Consider the following 16019-nt stretch of genomic DNA (forward strand, 5'->3'; position numbering starts at 1 on the left):
TGTTCATTTTGTGAAGTTATGTGTACGTTTTATTGATAACATTTTTGACCTGTGGTTCGTTTTTTTTTTTTTTTAATGGCTTAATGGGAGTACATAAGGTCTCTGGCAGAGATCAGTGGACATAGAGAATCCAGATCCCTTCTGGTTTGTTTTTGCCCTTGAGTGGTGGCGACTTGAGAGGTGAGCACTCTTAACTGCAGTGATTTTCACTCTTCTAAGGTCCTGTAAGTCCACTACCTCCCTGGCCTATGTCTGGAAGGTCTTTTAACACTGGTCTACAGAGCTTTCTCTTTTTCCATGGTGAGTGCAGGTCCTGACTATTCTAGCTTTCTTGCAGGAGGGGTTTCAGCAAGGTCTGACCCTCGGCTTGCTTGTTACAGTTATACCCATGATTCAGGAAAACGATTGGCTATGCTCTCTGGACTTAAAGGATGCTTATACACACATCTCAATACTTCCAGCTCACAGGATTTCGGCTGGGAACACAGCACTTTCAGTACTGTGTACTGCCTTTTGGTCTGGCATCTGCACCCAGAGTGTTTACAAAATGCCTAGCTGTAGTCGCAGCGTCGGTATGCAGACTTGGAGTGCATGTGTTTCCTTATCTCGACGATTGGCTGGTGAAGAGCACCTCGAAGGAAGGTGCTCTGGAGTCCATGCGAATGACTGTTCAGGTGCTGGAGCTACTGGGGTTTGTCATAAATTATCCCAAGTCCCATCTCACCCCAGTCCAAAAATTGGAATTCATTGGAGCTCTGCTGAACACTCAGACAGCTCGAGCTTATCTCCCCGAGGCAAAGGCAGACAACCTTCTATTCCTGGTGTCCATGGTTCGAGCGTCTCAGCAGGTCACGGCTCGGCAGATGTTGAGACTTCTGGGGCACATGGCCTCCACAGTTCATGTAACACCCATGGCACGTCTACATATGAGATCAGCTCAATGGACCCTAGCTTCCCAGTGGTTTCAAGCTGCGGGGAATCTAGAGGATGTAATCCAACTGTCCACCGACTTTCGGAATTCTCTTCAGTGTTGGATGATTCGATCCAATTTAACCATGGGGTGACCATTCCAAGTTCCTCAGCCACGAAAAGTGCTGACGATGGATGCATCTCTCCTGGGGTGGGGAGCTCATATAGATGGGCTCCACAATCAGGGAGACTGGTCCTTTCAGGAAAAAGGTCTGCAGATCAACCTCCTTGAATTAAGAGCGATCTGGAACGCTCTAAAAGCTTTCAGAGATCGGCTGTCCAACCGAGTAATCTTAATTCAGACAGACAATCAGGTTGCCATGTTTTACACCAACAAGCAGGGGGGCACTGGATCTCGCCCTCTGTGTCAGGAAGCTGCACAGATGTGGCTTTGGGCTTGCCGTCACGGCATGTTTCTCCAAGCCACTTATCTGGCAGGTGTAAACAGTCTGGCTGACAGGTTGAGTAGAATAATGCAACCTCACGAGTGGTCACTGAACATGGGCATAGTCTGCAAGATCTTCCAAGCGTGGGGCACCCCCTTGGTGGATTGTTTTGCCACGCCGATCAATCACAAGATCCCTCAGTTCTGTTCCAGGCTTCAGGCCCACGACAGAGTAGCGTCAGATGCCTTTCTCCTACATTGGGGGACAGGCCTTCTGTATGCGTATCTTCCCATACCTCTAGTGGGGAAGACTTTGCTGAAACTCAAACAAGACTGCGGAACCATGATCCTGATTGCATCCTTCTGACCACGTCAGATTTGGTTCCCTCTTCTTCTTCTGGAGTTGTCCTCCGAGGAACAGTGGAGATTGGAATGTTTTCCAACCCTCATCACTCAGAACGATGGGTCGCTTCTACATCCCAACCTCCAGTCTCTGGCTCTCACAGCCTGGATGTTGAGAGCTTAGAATTCGCCTCCTTCAGTCTTTCAGAGGGTGTCTCCCGAGTCTCTTGCTTGCTTCCAGAAAAGATTTCACGAAGAGGTGTTACTCTTTTAAATGTAGGAGATTTGCCCTCTGGTGTGACAGCAAGGCCCTAGATCCTCTTTCTTGTCCTACACAGACCCTGCTGGAATACCTTCTACACTTATCAGAGTCTGGCCTCAAAACCAACTCCGTAAGGGTTCATCTTAGTGCAATTAGTACCTATAATTGCCGTGTAGAGGGTAAGCCTATCTCTGGACAGCCTTTAGTTGTTTGCTTCATGAGAGATTTGCTTTTGTCAAAGCCCCCTGTCAAACCTCAGTGTCATGGGATCTCAACGTCGTTCTCACCCAGCTGATGAAAGCTCCTTTTGAGCCACTGAATTCCTGCCATCTGAAGTACTTGACCTGGAAGGTCATTTTCTTGGTGGCTGTTACTTCAGCTCATAGAGTCAGTGAGCTTCAGGCCTTGGTAGAGCATGCACCTTATATCAAGTTTCATCACAACAGAGTAGTCCTCCGCACGCTCCCTAAGTTCCTGCTGAAGGTGGTGTCGGAGTTCCATCTGAACCAGCCAATTGTCTTGCCAACTTTATTTCTCCATCTTCATACCTGCCCTGGCGAAAGCAGTTTGCATATTTTTGGACTGCAAGAGAGCATTGGCCTTTTACGTGGAGCGGACAAAGCCCTTCAGACAGTCCGCCCAGTTGTTTGTTTCTTTTGATCCCAACAGAAGGGGAGTCGCCATCGGAAAATGCACAATCTCCAATTGGCTAGCAGATTGCATTTCCTTCACTTATGCCCAAGCTGGGCTGTCTCTAGAGGGCCATGTCACGGCTCATAATGTTAGAGCCATGGCTGCGTCAGTGGCTCACTTAAAGTCAGCCTCTATTGAAGAGATTTGCAAGGCTGCAACGTGGTCATCAGTCCACACATTCACATCTCACTACTGCCTTCAGCAGGATACCCGAAGCAACATTCGGTGTGGGCAGTCGGTGCTTCAGAATCTCTTCGGGGTTTAGAATCCAACTCCACCCCCCCAGACCCATTTTTCTTCTGTTCCAGGCTGCACTCTGTTGTTTTTTTGTTTCAGGTCAATCTGTGTTATGTCCTCGCCGTTGCGAGGCCCAATTGACCAATGTTCATTGTTTTGAGTAATCCTGGTTGCTAGGGATACCACACATGTGAGAACAAGCAGCCTGCTTGTCCTCGAAGAAAGCGAAGATACTTAACTGTAGCAGGTATTCTCCGAGGACAGCAGGCTAATTGTTCTCAGAAACCCGCCCACCTCCCCTTTGGAGTTATTTGCTTCTTTTTATGCTTTTTGATTTATCTGAGGGAACGCGCTCACGCGACGGGCGAGAAATCAGTCCGCGCATGCACGTGCACCAGAAGACTGGCAAAACTTTTTAAATATTCTACTTGTAAAATGCCGATTCCTAGGTCGACGCGGATGTCGACCCACATGTGAGAACAAGCAGCCTGCTGTTCTCGGAGAATACCTTCTACAGGTAAGTATCTTCGCTTTATAAAACATTTGACTTTCTTTTTATTTAATCCTTTTTGTTTAGATACAGATATGTTTTCAAAATAATTTTTGGTTATTCAGTTTGAAACAGTAGTTACTGGAATTGGGGAAATTTGCTAGTAATGTCTGACATTCTGACCACCTGACTTTTTTTTTTCTTTTACACGTCTTTTCAGGTTTTCCATTATTACAGCTCTGCCTTAGATTTCGTACAGATGGTGATGTTTTCAGATATCCCACCATACTTTATTTCAGACCTTGAGTTTGAACTGTATCCTTTGCGTTTTGATCAGCTGTCATTGTTTCAAATCAGGGTTTGGGTCTTAGAAGCACATGGGTGTGTGTATTTGTGTATAGTAGCAGATAGTAAACTGTATGGAGAGATTCCACAAATGTAAGGACTATTGTATCCTAATGTGTCCAGTGTGACACTTCTGTGTGTTCTCCTTCTACCAGCAAAATGGTTGCAATACTTTAATGTTTGAGCAAAGATCATTTGATTGTCTTCAGAGAGAGATTTCTCTTACTAGTTAGACTAGTTACGTTGCTTAAAGTAGGAAATCAAAACAAGTGGTTTACATTTTTAAATACAGGTAATTTCTCTGTCCCTAGTGGGCTCACAGTGAAGGAGTAGCCTAGTGGTTAGTGCAGTGGACTTTGATCCTGGAGACCTGAGTTCGATTCCCACTGCAGCTCCTTGTGACTCTGGGCAAATCACTTAACCTTCCATTGCCCCTGATACAAAATAAGTACCTGAATATATGTAAAACGCTTTGAATGTACTTGCAAAAACTTCAGAAAGGCGGGTATATCAAGTCCCATTTCCCTTTCCCCTTTATTTTTTTCACCGTTCTACTGGACTGACTATAAATTTATTTATTGGAATTTGTCATCTTTACGAAGAGATTCTTTGCTTTGATTTATTACATGGAGGTCATTGAACTTGACCAAATGCTGGTCTTTCAGTCTAACCAATTATTTTTAGTATACTTAAGTTATAATAGAGTGTGAAATAATACAGGTGCGCATATTCCCTCTTTTATCTAGACATCACTGTAAAAGTTAAATTTTCATGAAAATGATTTTTTCACAGTTCATCTTTATGCAGGTGACATCCTCAGACAGAGAGGTAAGATGAACTGCTGTTATCAGTAGTAGCCTCTGGTGAACAGGTAGAGGTGCTGGCAAATAATTCCTGGGAATTCAAGTCAGAAGAGAAATGATAATAGTAGAGACCACTAAGGGTACAGGGGTAATAGTAAAATATTCCCTGCAGTAGCGTGCTTACTAAATTGTAATTTTATGACATAACATCTCCTTTCTGGTAATATGCAGGTATATCAAAATTACTATCATAGTCTAAAACTCGGGAGGGGTTCCATCCCTTTTCATTAAAATTTCAAAGAACATTAAAAATGGAGAGTAGTAAATCTTGCTTGATGAAGTTCATTAAATTTGTGTCCTGTTTGACCATGGAATACTTTTGATAAAAAATGTGCAGAGATGTTTCCTATAACAAAAATGCAACAGGGATTTGACAAGAAACAGTGTTGGAGGGAAATCCAAGCTGTTGTTGGACCAACTGTCTTCGTTGCATGGAGAGGTACATAATTTTCCTTACATTAAGTTAAAATTGACTAGAAATTAAATGGTGTGTGCTATCTCTCTCGCCATCTCTTATAACTGTATTTATACATGTTTACATGCATGTGATGTGGTTATTTTTTGTATGATTTATATATATTTTCTGTTTTATAGCTCTTGCTTGTTTTGTTGTGATCCGAGACTGTTGAATTACAGCATTTTTTTTTTTTGGGGGGGGGGGGGGGGGGCAAGATGGCTTATGGCATGCTGTGAGTTCTGAGCGTTTATCTCTTTAGCTAACTTCTACCTTCAACATGGTGAACAAGAGGAAAGGAGGCAGCCGTGAGAGTACTGTTGTCTTGTCTGTTGCGTCCACCTTGGGACCCTATGAATCGTCACGTACTGTACCCAAATCTGGTGTAAACACCCAGGGATAGGTTGCTGGAGGAGCTTGGTGTAGAGGCATCTCCCTTGATTTGGAGACCTCACTGAGCCCGAGTGGAGGACAGTTCCCCCTCTTCCCCCCCTCCCCCCCCTGAATGTTTCCCCTGGTACCTTGCTGTTTCTTGAGTGGAGATGCAGGAAGGGCTGCTAGTACAGCTGTGTTAAGTTACTCGGGAGTGCTGACATCTCGGCTGAGGGAAAAGTCCCGGCTGCTTTCTGGATTCAAGGCAAGTGCAGTGACAGAAATGGAGACTCCTTAGACTTGCATATTTTCTCTGCAGTGACAACTGTCATAACCCTGGACTTGATATGGGCAGCTATTGAAGAGTTGGGTAAGGTGCTGTCATCTCAATTTACTTTGGTAAACACACAAATACAAGGTGTCTCCTCAAGGTTAAACCTCCAGGAACAGGAGTTTAAAAAAAATGTTAATAGTCATGCTCAGTTACATAAAACCAAGGCAGAATCAGCTCTTCAGCATAGTTCTGTGCAACTTTATTTAAAAGTCACCTTATTTTCTAACGCCTCTTACTTTCCTATGTATCTATATGTTCCATCTTTGTTATACTCTACACAGTCTTTTAAAATGTTCTATTACATATTGTGTTGACATTGTAAGTAGTATACTATGCCATACTTTATATTGTTTGAATATTTTTACTGCTGTAATTGTCTATTGCTTATGTTTGAGTTATTCTTACTGTACACTGCCTTGATTGAATTCTTTCAAAAAGATGGTAAATAAATCCTAATAAATTATTCGTAACAAGCTTCAAACTATGGCAAATGTCTTAAATAAGAACCTTCATTTAAGAAATTTTCCTAATGTGGCTAATTTTCACCCAAAGAGATGTTCAGGAAATATTTAGTGGAGGTTTTAGATTCCTGTTCTGAAAGGTGGTATATCAAACTTTTAATAAACATAAGTATAGAATTTTAAAAAAGTTAAATTACTGTAATTTAGGACAAGGCAGAGACTTGGGGCATCAGTGGTGCTGGTGAAGTGAAAGGGTAAGAAAACAGAAGGGAAGCAAATGAAATAGGGTAAGAGAGGAGGGAAGGAGATATGGAGAGGGGGTGGACTGACTCAAATCTGCCTAGCTCTCAAGCAGTCCTTTCAGCAGTGTCAAAGCAGACCACCTCCACCACGTACATTTCCCCACGGTTCTCATTCAGCTTCCCTTGCACTCACTTCATCTTCCCTAGTTTTTAGCACCCCATATGCTCTCTTTTAGTCCTTCTATCAATGTTAACCCCTTTTCACTTAATCAGTCCCCTGCCATTCATCATCTGCACCCATCGCCAGCCCATCCGTTCACTCTCCTGTATGTGTGATAGTACTGATAATGTGGTGACACAGAGCTGAGCCTCCCGTTGAGTTTTTTTTCTTTATTTTCTGAAATCCATTGATTGCCTCTCTTCTCTCCCCCTCCCCCCCCCCCCCCCCCCCCCCCCAACACACACACACACTCAGATCAGGAAGTGGTTTCTTTTTCTTTCTGTGGCACACATAACTTTACAGGGCTCTGTTCTTTCCTGGTTTTCTTCTTATCTCTCCCATCATACTTTTAGCGTATACTCTGGTGAATCCTCCTCCTGAAATGCTACCCGTTCCACGCGCAGGGCCCAAGAGACAGGCAGAGCTCCGGAGTCTCAATGCGTGTATGAGACGATGGTGCTTGGAGGAGGGTTTTAGATTTGTTAGGAACTGGGCAACATTCTGGGGAAGGGGGAGCCTATTCCGAAAGGATGGGCTCCACCTTAACCAGGGTGGGACCAGGCTGCTGGCATCGGCATTTAAAAAGGAGAGAGAGCAGCTTTTTAAACTAGAAATGGGGGGAAGGCCGACAGTCGCTCAAAAGCGCATGGGATAAGGTATCTTCCAAAGATATCACCAAAACAGGGAAGATAGGGTATCCTGATAGTGAGGTTGCAAAAGAGATCGTAGTAGATCAGGTGTCCTTAAATAAAAATAAAAATTCGACAAAAGATTGCAAATTAATACTGTCAAGTACTGAGCATGATGTAAATAGGAACAAGAAACATAGTTTGAAAAGTCTATATGCGAATGCCAGGAGCCTAAGAAATAAGTTGGGAGAGTTAGAATATATTGCACTAAATGAAAAATTAGATATAATAGGCATCTCTGAGACCTGGTGGAAGGAGGATAACCAGCAATGAATGTGATATAATTTTGATCATTGTCTCTGGCATTTCTGAGATATAGATGGTATATATATGCCTGGCCCTGTCCTTAGGTTCCAACTACTGAATTTGCCGTCAGAAGCCAACTCCATCCTATCCAAATCTGTCTTGTAATTTGTGGGATACAGACCGTAAAAGTCTGCTCGGCACTGTCCTCACTTTCCAAAATACTGGGGTTTCCATTCAAGCCCTCTTCAGCCCATTCTAAACTGGATTGCTATATATAGGACCCAGTCCCACTAAAAGGAGCATGCAGGACATGAGGGGAAGAGAGAGCAGGGCTGGCAATGCGGCGGCGCCGGAGACTGGCGCTGGACAAGGCTTCAGCTGATGGGGGTTAGGAACCCCGCCAGCCAAGGTATTTGCTTTGGCAGTGGGGTATGGAGCAGCAGGGCAGTGAAGCGGTGGAGGAGGGGCAGTGGGGGGGGGGGGGGGGAGGGTCGGCAGACTAAAATGTGCCTCCCCCCCCACCTCAGGTTCTGGTCCCCTCCCACCGCGAGGTCCCTCTCTCTATTTGTGTATATCAGTCTCTTATCTCCTAGCACATATGGCTCCCTTGGATTTCTACTCCCTAAGTTCATCACTCTGCACTTCTTTGCATTTAATTTTAATTGCCAAACATTAGACCATTCTTCTAATTTTTGCAGATCCTTTTTTATGTTTTTCACTCTCTCTGGGGTGTCCATTCTGTTACAAATCTGGTATCACCTGTAAAAAGGCAAACCTTACCTTCTAACCCTTTGGCAATATCACTGACAAATATATTGAACAGAATTCAGCACTGATTCTTGAGGCACTCCACTAGTTCACCTTTCCTTTCTCTGAGAGAATTCCATTAACCACCACCCTCTAGCGTCTTGTAGGTCAACCAGTTCCTAATCCAGTTCACCACTTTGGATCATAACTTCAGCCTGTTAAGTTTATTCAAGAGCCTCCTATGAGGAACTGTGTTGAAGGCTTTGCTGAAATCTAAGTAGATTACATCTCTAGTGCACAGCCTCAATCCAACTCTCTGGTCACTCAGTCAAAGAATTCAATCAAACTCTTTTTTTGGCACGATTTACCTTTGGTAAAACCGTCCGTGTTGTCTCAGATCTTGCAACCTATGGGAATCCAGGAAATTCACTATCCTTTCTTTCAGCAACGATTCCATTCCTTTTCCAATAACCAAAGTGAGGCTTACCGGCCTGTAGTTTACAGCTTTTTCTCTGTCACCACTTTTGTGAAGTGGTACCACGTCCGTTGTTGTCCAGTCCCATGGAACCTCTCCTGTCTCCAAGGATTTATTAAACAAATCTTTTTAAGAGGACCCGTCAGAACCTCTCCGAGCTCCCTCTTCCTGGGATGGATCCTGTCTGGTCACATGGCTTTGTCCACCTTCAAATTTTAAGTTGTTTATAAACACTTTCTGTGAATGATTCTATATTCACTTCATATGTACCTTTGCCAGCCAGTCGTAGTCCTTCTTCAGGATTTTCTTCCGTGAACACAGAATAGAAGTATTTATTTAGCACGTTTGCTTTTTCTTCATCATTCTCTACATAGTGGTTCACAGCATCTTTCAGTTTGTTCCATTTTAGCCTTACAATTCCATTTTTAGCCTTCCTTCTTTCACTAATATACCTGAAAAAATTCTCGTCACCCCTCCTTACATTTTTAGCCATTTCTTCTTCCTCTTGCACTTTCACCAGCTATATATCTCTCTTGACTTATTTCAGTTTCATCCAGTGTTCCTCTTCTTGAGTTTTTTTTTTCTGTATTTCATAAATGCCAACTTTTTTTTTTTTTTTTTTTGCCTTTATTTTTTCAGCCACTTGTGTTGAGAACCATATTGGTTTCCTTTTTCTCTTGCTTTTATTTACTCTCCCCACGTAAAGGTCAGTAGCTATATCTGTAGCTCCTTCCAGCCTGGATCACTGTCTTCCACTTCTTGTATGTCCTCCCATCCCATCAGTTCTTTCTTCAGGTACTCCCCCATTTTACTGAAGTCAGCATGTTTGAAATCCGGGTCTTTGAGTTTTGAGTGGCTGCCCTCTGCTTTAGCTGTTTTATCAAACCAAACCATTTGGTCATTACTGTCCAGGTGGGCACCCACTTTTCCCATTTGTGAGCACCAGATCCAGCGGTGCTTCTTGTGGGTTCTGCACCATTTGTCCGAGCAGAGTACTTTGAAAGGCATCCACGATCTCATACTTCTTTCCGATTCCACAGATGGAACTTTCCAATCCGCATCCGGCAGGTTGAAATCTCCCAGCAACTTTCACAAATTTTGGATATCTGTAACTTGATTTTTATCTAGTTGCTCTGAGTGTGTTGGAGGTCTGTAGACAACATACACGTTGGCAGAGGTTCCATCTTCTGTTTTCAAGGCTATCCATATCGCTTCTTCCATTCCCTAGGCCCCCTGCATTTCAATTGCTTTGATTTTGTTTCTCACATGCAGAGCTGCTACTCCACCTTTTCAACCATCTCTATCCTTCTTAAATAGATTATAGCCTGGTATGTTTGCATCCCATTCATGGAAATCACTGAACCATGTCTCTGTGACACTGAACATATCCAAGTCTGCCTTATCAAGACTTGCAGATCTTGAACTTTGTTGCTTAGACTGCGTGTGTTTGTGGTCATTGCTTTCCATTTCAGTGGCACTCTCATTTTTTCAGTTTTTTTTTTTTGTTTAGTCTCACTTCCGTTTTGGTAAGAAGTGATTTGCTAATGTTGTTTACATTTGTTTTCTTTACTATGGTCACATATTGTCTTTTGCTAGGGGTGGCTACTGGAAGTAACCTGCATCCATATTCCACCTCCACCTTTTAGTTTAAATGCCTAGAAACATATTGTCTGAGTTTCTCACCAAGGATTCTTTTTCCTGCCACAGTGAGATGCAGCCCATCGTTACAGTATAGTCTCTTTTTCCATGTAGTGTCCTATCCTTCTATGTACCTAAAACTTTCTTGATGACGCCAGGCTTTGAGCCACCTATTGAAGTTTTCAGTATTTTGTAAATTTTTCTCTCCCTTTCCAAAAGTAGGTAGTACTTCAGAAAAAGCTACCATTTGTACCAAATGTTTTGATCTCTCCCCCAGCTCCTGAAAAGCTCTGTGCTACAGGTGGGGTATTATTGGCCAGGTCACTTGTTCCCAGGTGGATAACATCAGTGCTAGACTCCTTAGTTTTTTCTCTGATTTGATTTATTTTTTTTAATATACTGCCTTTACGCCCAAAGGCACCAAAGCATTTCAGAGCATTACAATAAAACAATAAAAAGGTGACATACAAAAGTATACAATTAAAATGTTTGTATTGTAATTTTTTTTTATCAGCCTAATCACATGATGCTGAGCCTAAAACCTCTGATAAAAAAGTTAAGTAAAACACTGATTATAAAGCCAAATTTTCACAGCTTTGTGAAACTACAGGTAGTCAAGTTTCTTATGTGCTCGGATAACTGGTTCTAAAGCAAAGGTCCAAAATAGGAGAATACTCGTTTCATGGTTGATGTCAGCTTAATTGTAAGAAAAGGGAGGAGTTCTAACAAGGTCAGTTGAGAATACTGTAATCTCCTTGATGGACTATACTGGTTAGTTAATACAGTAAGACAACCAGGTACTCCCAACCGAAAAGCTTTCTGAACAGAAAATCTTAAAATTATAGTCTGTATTTGCCAGGTACTCCTGGTAGCTGAGGATGAAGGCATTTCAGTTTGTGCTACTTCTTGTGAACAGTAAAAGCAGTTTTTGTTTTATTTTCTTAAAGTAACTTTAAGAGGTAACTTAAGCAGAGAAATATCTTTAAATATTTAGAGTTTAGCAAGTTTGTTGAGCAAGGCTTAAGTGGCTGACTATGAGCCTGGTGCTGTTTCTTTGCGTTTATTGCTTGCTCCTATGTTTTCCTGTGTTAAATTACTGTTCTCATATTGTTTCAGTTTAAGTAAATTAGCTGGGAAAGATAAATTGCAACTGCAGAGCCAGTCAAACTGTCTTAAGTGCAAATGACCTGCTTTGAAAACAGATCTCGGTCAGCAAGACTGGTCAGATAGTTACAAGGTGAATGCTGTTTTCTTGCTTTGAATATTGCTTGAATATTGTTTTTGTTTCCTTTAAGTATTTTGAGGATCAGAGAGGTTTTGTCAGAATCAATATAGTATAGAAGAAGCTGAGTTTTAGAATTTAAGGGAGAGGATTAGACAACTGGAAAAGACCATAGCACTTTCCTAGGTATTACCTGCTCATGGTAGGGAAGACAAAGGTGGATTTATACAACAGAGTTAAATATGTGGCTGATGGAAAGGAAATGCTTTTTGTTATCTTGAGAGAAGACTGTATATGGAGTAATAAAAAGCTGTACCATAATCCATCTTTCTGTGAGTGGAACAAGGATCATAAGTAAAAAGTAAAGATCATATATTGACAAGTGCCTTTAGATCCAGGACTTTATTTCCACATTCCCCCTGATTCTATATAGTGCACCTAGAGATCCACGCCGAAATCTAGGCGTATTCTATAACAGCGTGCACAATTCTGCTTCTCCCTCCTTATCTAACATGGCCGTGGCCTATTCAGAGGATATGTTGTTGAAGGAGCCATTAGAGGAGGGAGGGATCCCTCCTAAAGAGGGGAATGGTACGTAGTAACATAGTGGATGATGGTAGATAAAGACTTGTGCTGTCCACCCAGTCTCCCCAGCAAGAAACACTCAGTATAAGGTATGATGTACATGTATACTTGATCTTGATTTGTCCTTGTCATTTTCAAGGCACAGACCATAGAAACCTGCCCAGGCCTCATTCTCCAGTAACTGAAGCTGAATCTGTCAAGGTCGTTGTCGCTGACGTCCGTGCCTTGCTCGTCTGTGCTGTGTTCCTCCTTACCTACTAAAATACCTGCAGTTCTAGTCAGTGACCTGTGGGGTCACAGTAGAGCGGTGGAGGCCAAGCTGGTGATGTCATCAGCACTGAGCACTTCTTATGCTGGCTTCTGAGAGTGACATAGTAGATGACGGCAGAGAAAGACCTGTACGGTCCATCCAGTCTGCCCAACAAGATAAACTCGTGCTACTTCGTGTATACCCGACCTTGATTTGTATCTGCCATTTTCAGGGCACAGACTGTAGATGTCTGCCCAGCACTAGCCACCCAATCTCCGCTAAGCTTCCGAGGATCCATTCCTTCTGAACAGGATTCCTTTATGTTTATCCTACGCATTTTTGAATTCCGTTACTGTTTTCATCTCCACCACCTCCTGCGGAAGGGCATTCCAAGTAATCACCACTCTCTCCATGAAAAAAATACTTCCTGATATTTTTCTTGAGTCTGCCCCCCCCCCCCCCCCCCCCTTCAATCTCATTTCATGTTCTCTAGTTCTACCGCCTTCCCATCTACGGAAAAGGTTTGTTTGCGGATTTATACCTTTTCAAATATTTGAACGTCTGTACCATATCACCCCTGTTTCTCCTTTCCTCCAGGGTATACATGTTCAGGTCAGCAAGTCTCTCCTCATACGTCTTGTAACGCAAATCCCATGCTCAGGGTTCTGGCAATTACCCTTGATTGGGCCCAGGCCCGCCTGGGCCCTGCTAGTTCCAACTCAGTTTCGTTGTGAGGCCGTGGCCTGAAGCGTTGCTACAGCTTTTCTTTATGCTGTGTTCCTGTGGAGATCTGTTTCCAAGCCAGGGAGTCCTGAGGAGTAAAAGCTTGACCTACAATTTTTCCTTATGCTGTGTTCCTGTGAAGCCTGCTTTCAAGCTTGGCCTACAGCTTTCACCTTATGCTGTGTTCCAGTGGAAGTTTGCCTCCAAGCCAGGGAGTCCTGAGGAGTAATAGCTCTGCCTACAGCTTTCACCTTTGCTTGGGTCCAGTGAAGCCTGCTGCCAGAGCCTCCATGCCTCAGTTGAGATTCCAGTCGTCCACCGTGAATCCTTACTTGCTGTATACAGCGAGTGGCTTTGTTCTGTGTTTGGGACTGTGTGGGCTAGATGATAGGGAGTGCTGTAAGTGCAGTGGATGAGGCCACATCTCTAGGTATCTTTGGACGAGGGAGTGATGCTTGGAGCATGGAGGGTCCAAGTGGGCTGATCCTAACCCTAGAGTGCTGTGTAGGGCATCAGCTCAGGTTTGGCTTCGTCACCTTGCTTGCCTTGGGAGTGTTGGCTCGGGCTTTGTTGCTTTATCTTGCTTGCCTTGGGAGCATCCGGCTCAAGCGTCTCAGTGACTGTTTGCTTGTCTTAGGTGACATTCCTAGTTTTCTGTGAGCGGAGTGACCCGCTCTTGTGTCTATAAATACTGTGAATAGTGTTCAGAGTGAGTGCATTATGGAACTAGGATCCATCGCCTCTGTAATGCACTATAGCAACACCATCATAGCACTAGAGTCCACCTGCTACCTCAATAACTTTAAAAAAAAAAAAAAGTCTTAAATTTGACTATGCAGGCAGCACTCCGGCAAATAGTTGAAATTTCAGACTTATCTTTGAATGCGATCTTCCAGTATTACAAACTATGCGCTTTTACTGTTATCCATGAGTCTGAATGACAGTGCTTTAGTATTGTACTCCTCCTTGGTGAATCAGTGTAAATGTTCTTGTATTTGCCCTCTTTCTCTAAATGCTGGCATGTTTCGTCTTATCACAGCGTCATCAGGAGAACGTTGACTAAAAAACAAACAAAACCCCCAATCTATCTTGTGCATATGCCTGTGATTCACTTACTACTATAAACCACTTACTGAATTAACATTCTGTTACATTTATTCTTGACTGACCTGCGCACTTCAAACTGCCAAACACAGCTGAAACACCGACGCACGTGTTCTAATATATACTCTCTTTTTTTTTTCTTCAGTTCAAATACTCCCTATTAGTAACCACTCTGTTTCCTTATTAAGACCCCTAGGGTCACTGTTTGCCAACGGAATATAAACTGCTGCTCTTAACAGCAGGCAGATATTTGCAAGGTAGCAACATGGTCGATGCTGCATACCTTTGCTAAGCACAACAGGTTGGATGTTGCAGCAGTCAGAAGCCAGTTTTGAGGCTTCAGTCCTCAGAGTGGTGGCGCCAGGATCCCACCACTCTAGGGATTGCCTTTAAACATCTGGAATAGTGGGAAACTAAATAATGGAAGGATAAATTAGGTCCTACTTGATAATTTTCTTTCCATTAGTCCTTCCCACTATTCCAGAGGGGCCCACCCAAGGTTTCTGAGATATTTTAGTCTGTGCAAAATAATGGGTCAAATAATGACTGTCCCCTTGCATAGTACTTCCTGCATATCTCTTGTTCTCTACAAGTTGTCTAGGGGTGAGACATTTGCTCGTCTGGTTAGTGTTAGGTTTGCAAGTTGTTTAAGTTCTGAGTTTCTCCTTTACTGCTTATGTAAATACTGAGGAGCAGGGGTAGACAGAGAGTGGTCTGGGCCCCCCACACTGCCGCTGTCTGCCCCCCACCATGCCGCTGTCCTTCCTACTGCCGCAGCCGAGGCCCTCCACCATCCCAGTCCTACCTGAAGGACCCTGGTGGTCTAGTGGCCTCTGCGGGGGTGAGCATATTCTTTACTGCCCGCTGCGCTGCCGCTATTCTCCCACCTGCTGGCGCCACTGTGTTTTCAAAATGGCGGTTGAGACTTCCAGTCTCACGGGTCTCAGCAAATTCAAATTTCAAAAACTGACATATTTCAATCACTATACTATAGGTTAATAAATACAAATAAAATGAAAAAATGTGATGATACCATTTTATTATTGGACTAAATACATTTTTCAATTAGCTTTCAGAGGCCAAAACCTCTTTCCTCGGGTCAGGACAGTATACTACTGTTAAGGTATTCTGTTTTGACATGAGAAAGAAGGGTTGGATCTCCAAATATTAGTCAAAAATGTATTTAAAATTAGTCCAATAAAGATATCACCTTGTTTCCATTTTCTGTATTTATTAACACAGCTATCACACTACTTTATCCTAAACTAAAAATAAAATTCATTTTTCTTACCTTTGTTGTCTGGCCGTTTACTGTTTGTAATTGTGTTGGTCACAGTCTCATGTTTCTTCTTTCCTCGATCTCTTCTTAACTCTCGTCCGCATCTGCTCCTCTCTTCCCTCTCCCTTTCCATCCAGCATCTGCTCCCCCCCCCCCTCTCCCCACTTTTCATCCAGTGTCTGCCCCCTCTCTCTTTCTATCCCCCTTTCCATCCAGTGTCTGCCCCTCTCTACTACTACTACTACTACTACTACTATTGTAAATCATTTCTATAGCGGTACTAGTCGTACAGCTCTCTCCATCCAGCGTCTTCCCCCCCCTCTTTCCCCTTTTCCATCCAGCATCTGACCCTTCTCTCTCCTCACTTCCATCCAGAGTCTCTCCTCTTTTTC

The 16019-nt window shown here is 43.2% G+C and overlaps 1 protein-coding gene across 2 annotated transcripts in view; it reads left to right on the plus strand.

Annotated features, from left to right (window-relative positions):
* The window catches only part of MTBP (MDM2 binding protein), a 177210-nt gene that overhangs the window by 33176 nt on the left and 128015 nt on the right, over positions 1 to 16019 (plus strand). For both annotated transcript variants that reach the window (XM_030218586.1, XM_030218595.1), the window contains exons 9-10: positions 3599 to 3693; positions 4953 to 5025. In XM_030218586.1, the coding sequence (XP_030074446.1) occupies positions 3599 to 3693; positions 4953 to 5025 (168 nt within the window). The remainder of the gene's footprint in view (positions 1 to 3598; positions 3694 to 4952; positions 5026 to 16019) is intronic.

Source organism: Microcaecilia unicolor, chromosome 1 (assembly GCF_901765095.1).
Source record: "Microcaecilia unicolor chromosome 1, aMicUni1.1, whole genome shotgun sequence".
NCBI classification, from domain to species: domain Eukaryota; kingdom Metazoa; phylum Chordata; class Amphibia; order Gymnophiona; family Siphonopidae; genus Microcaecilia; species Microcaecilia unicolor.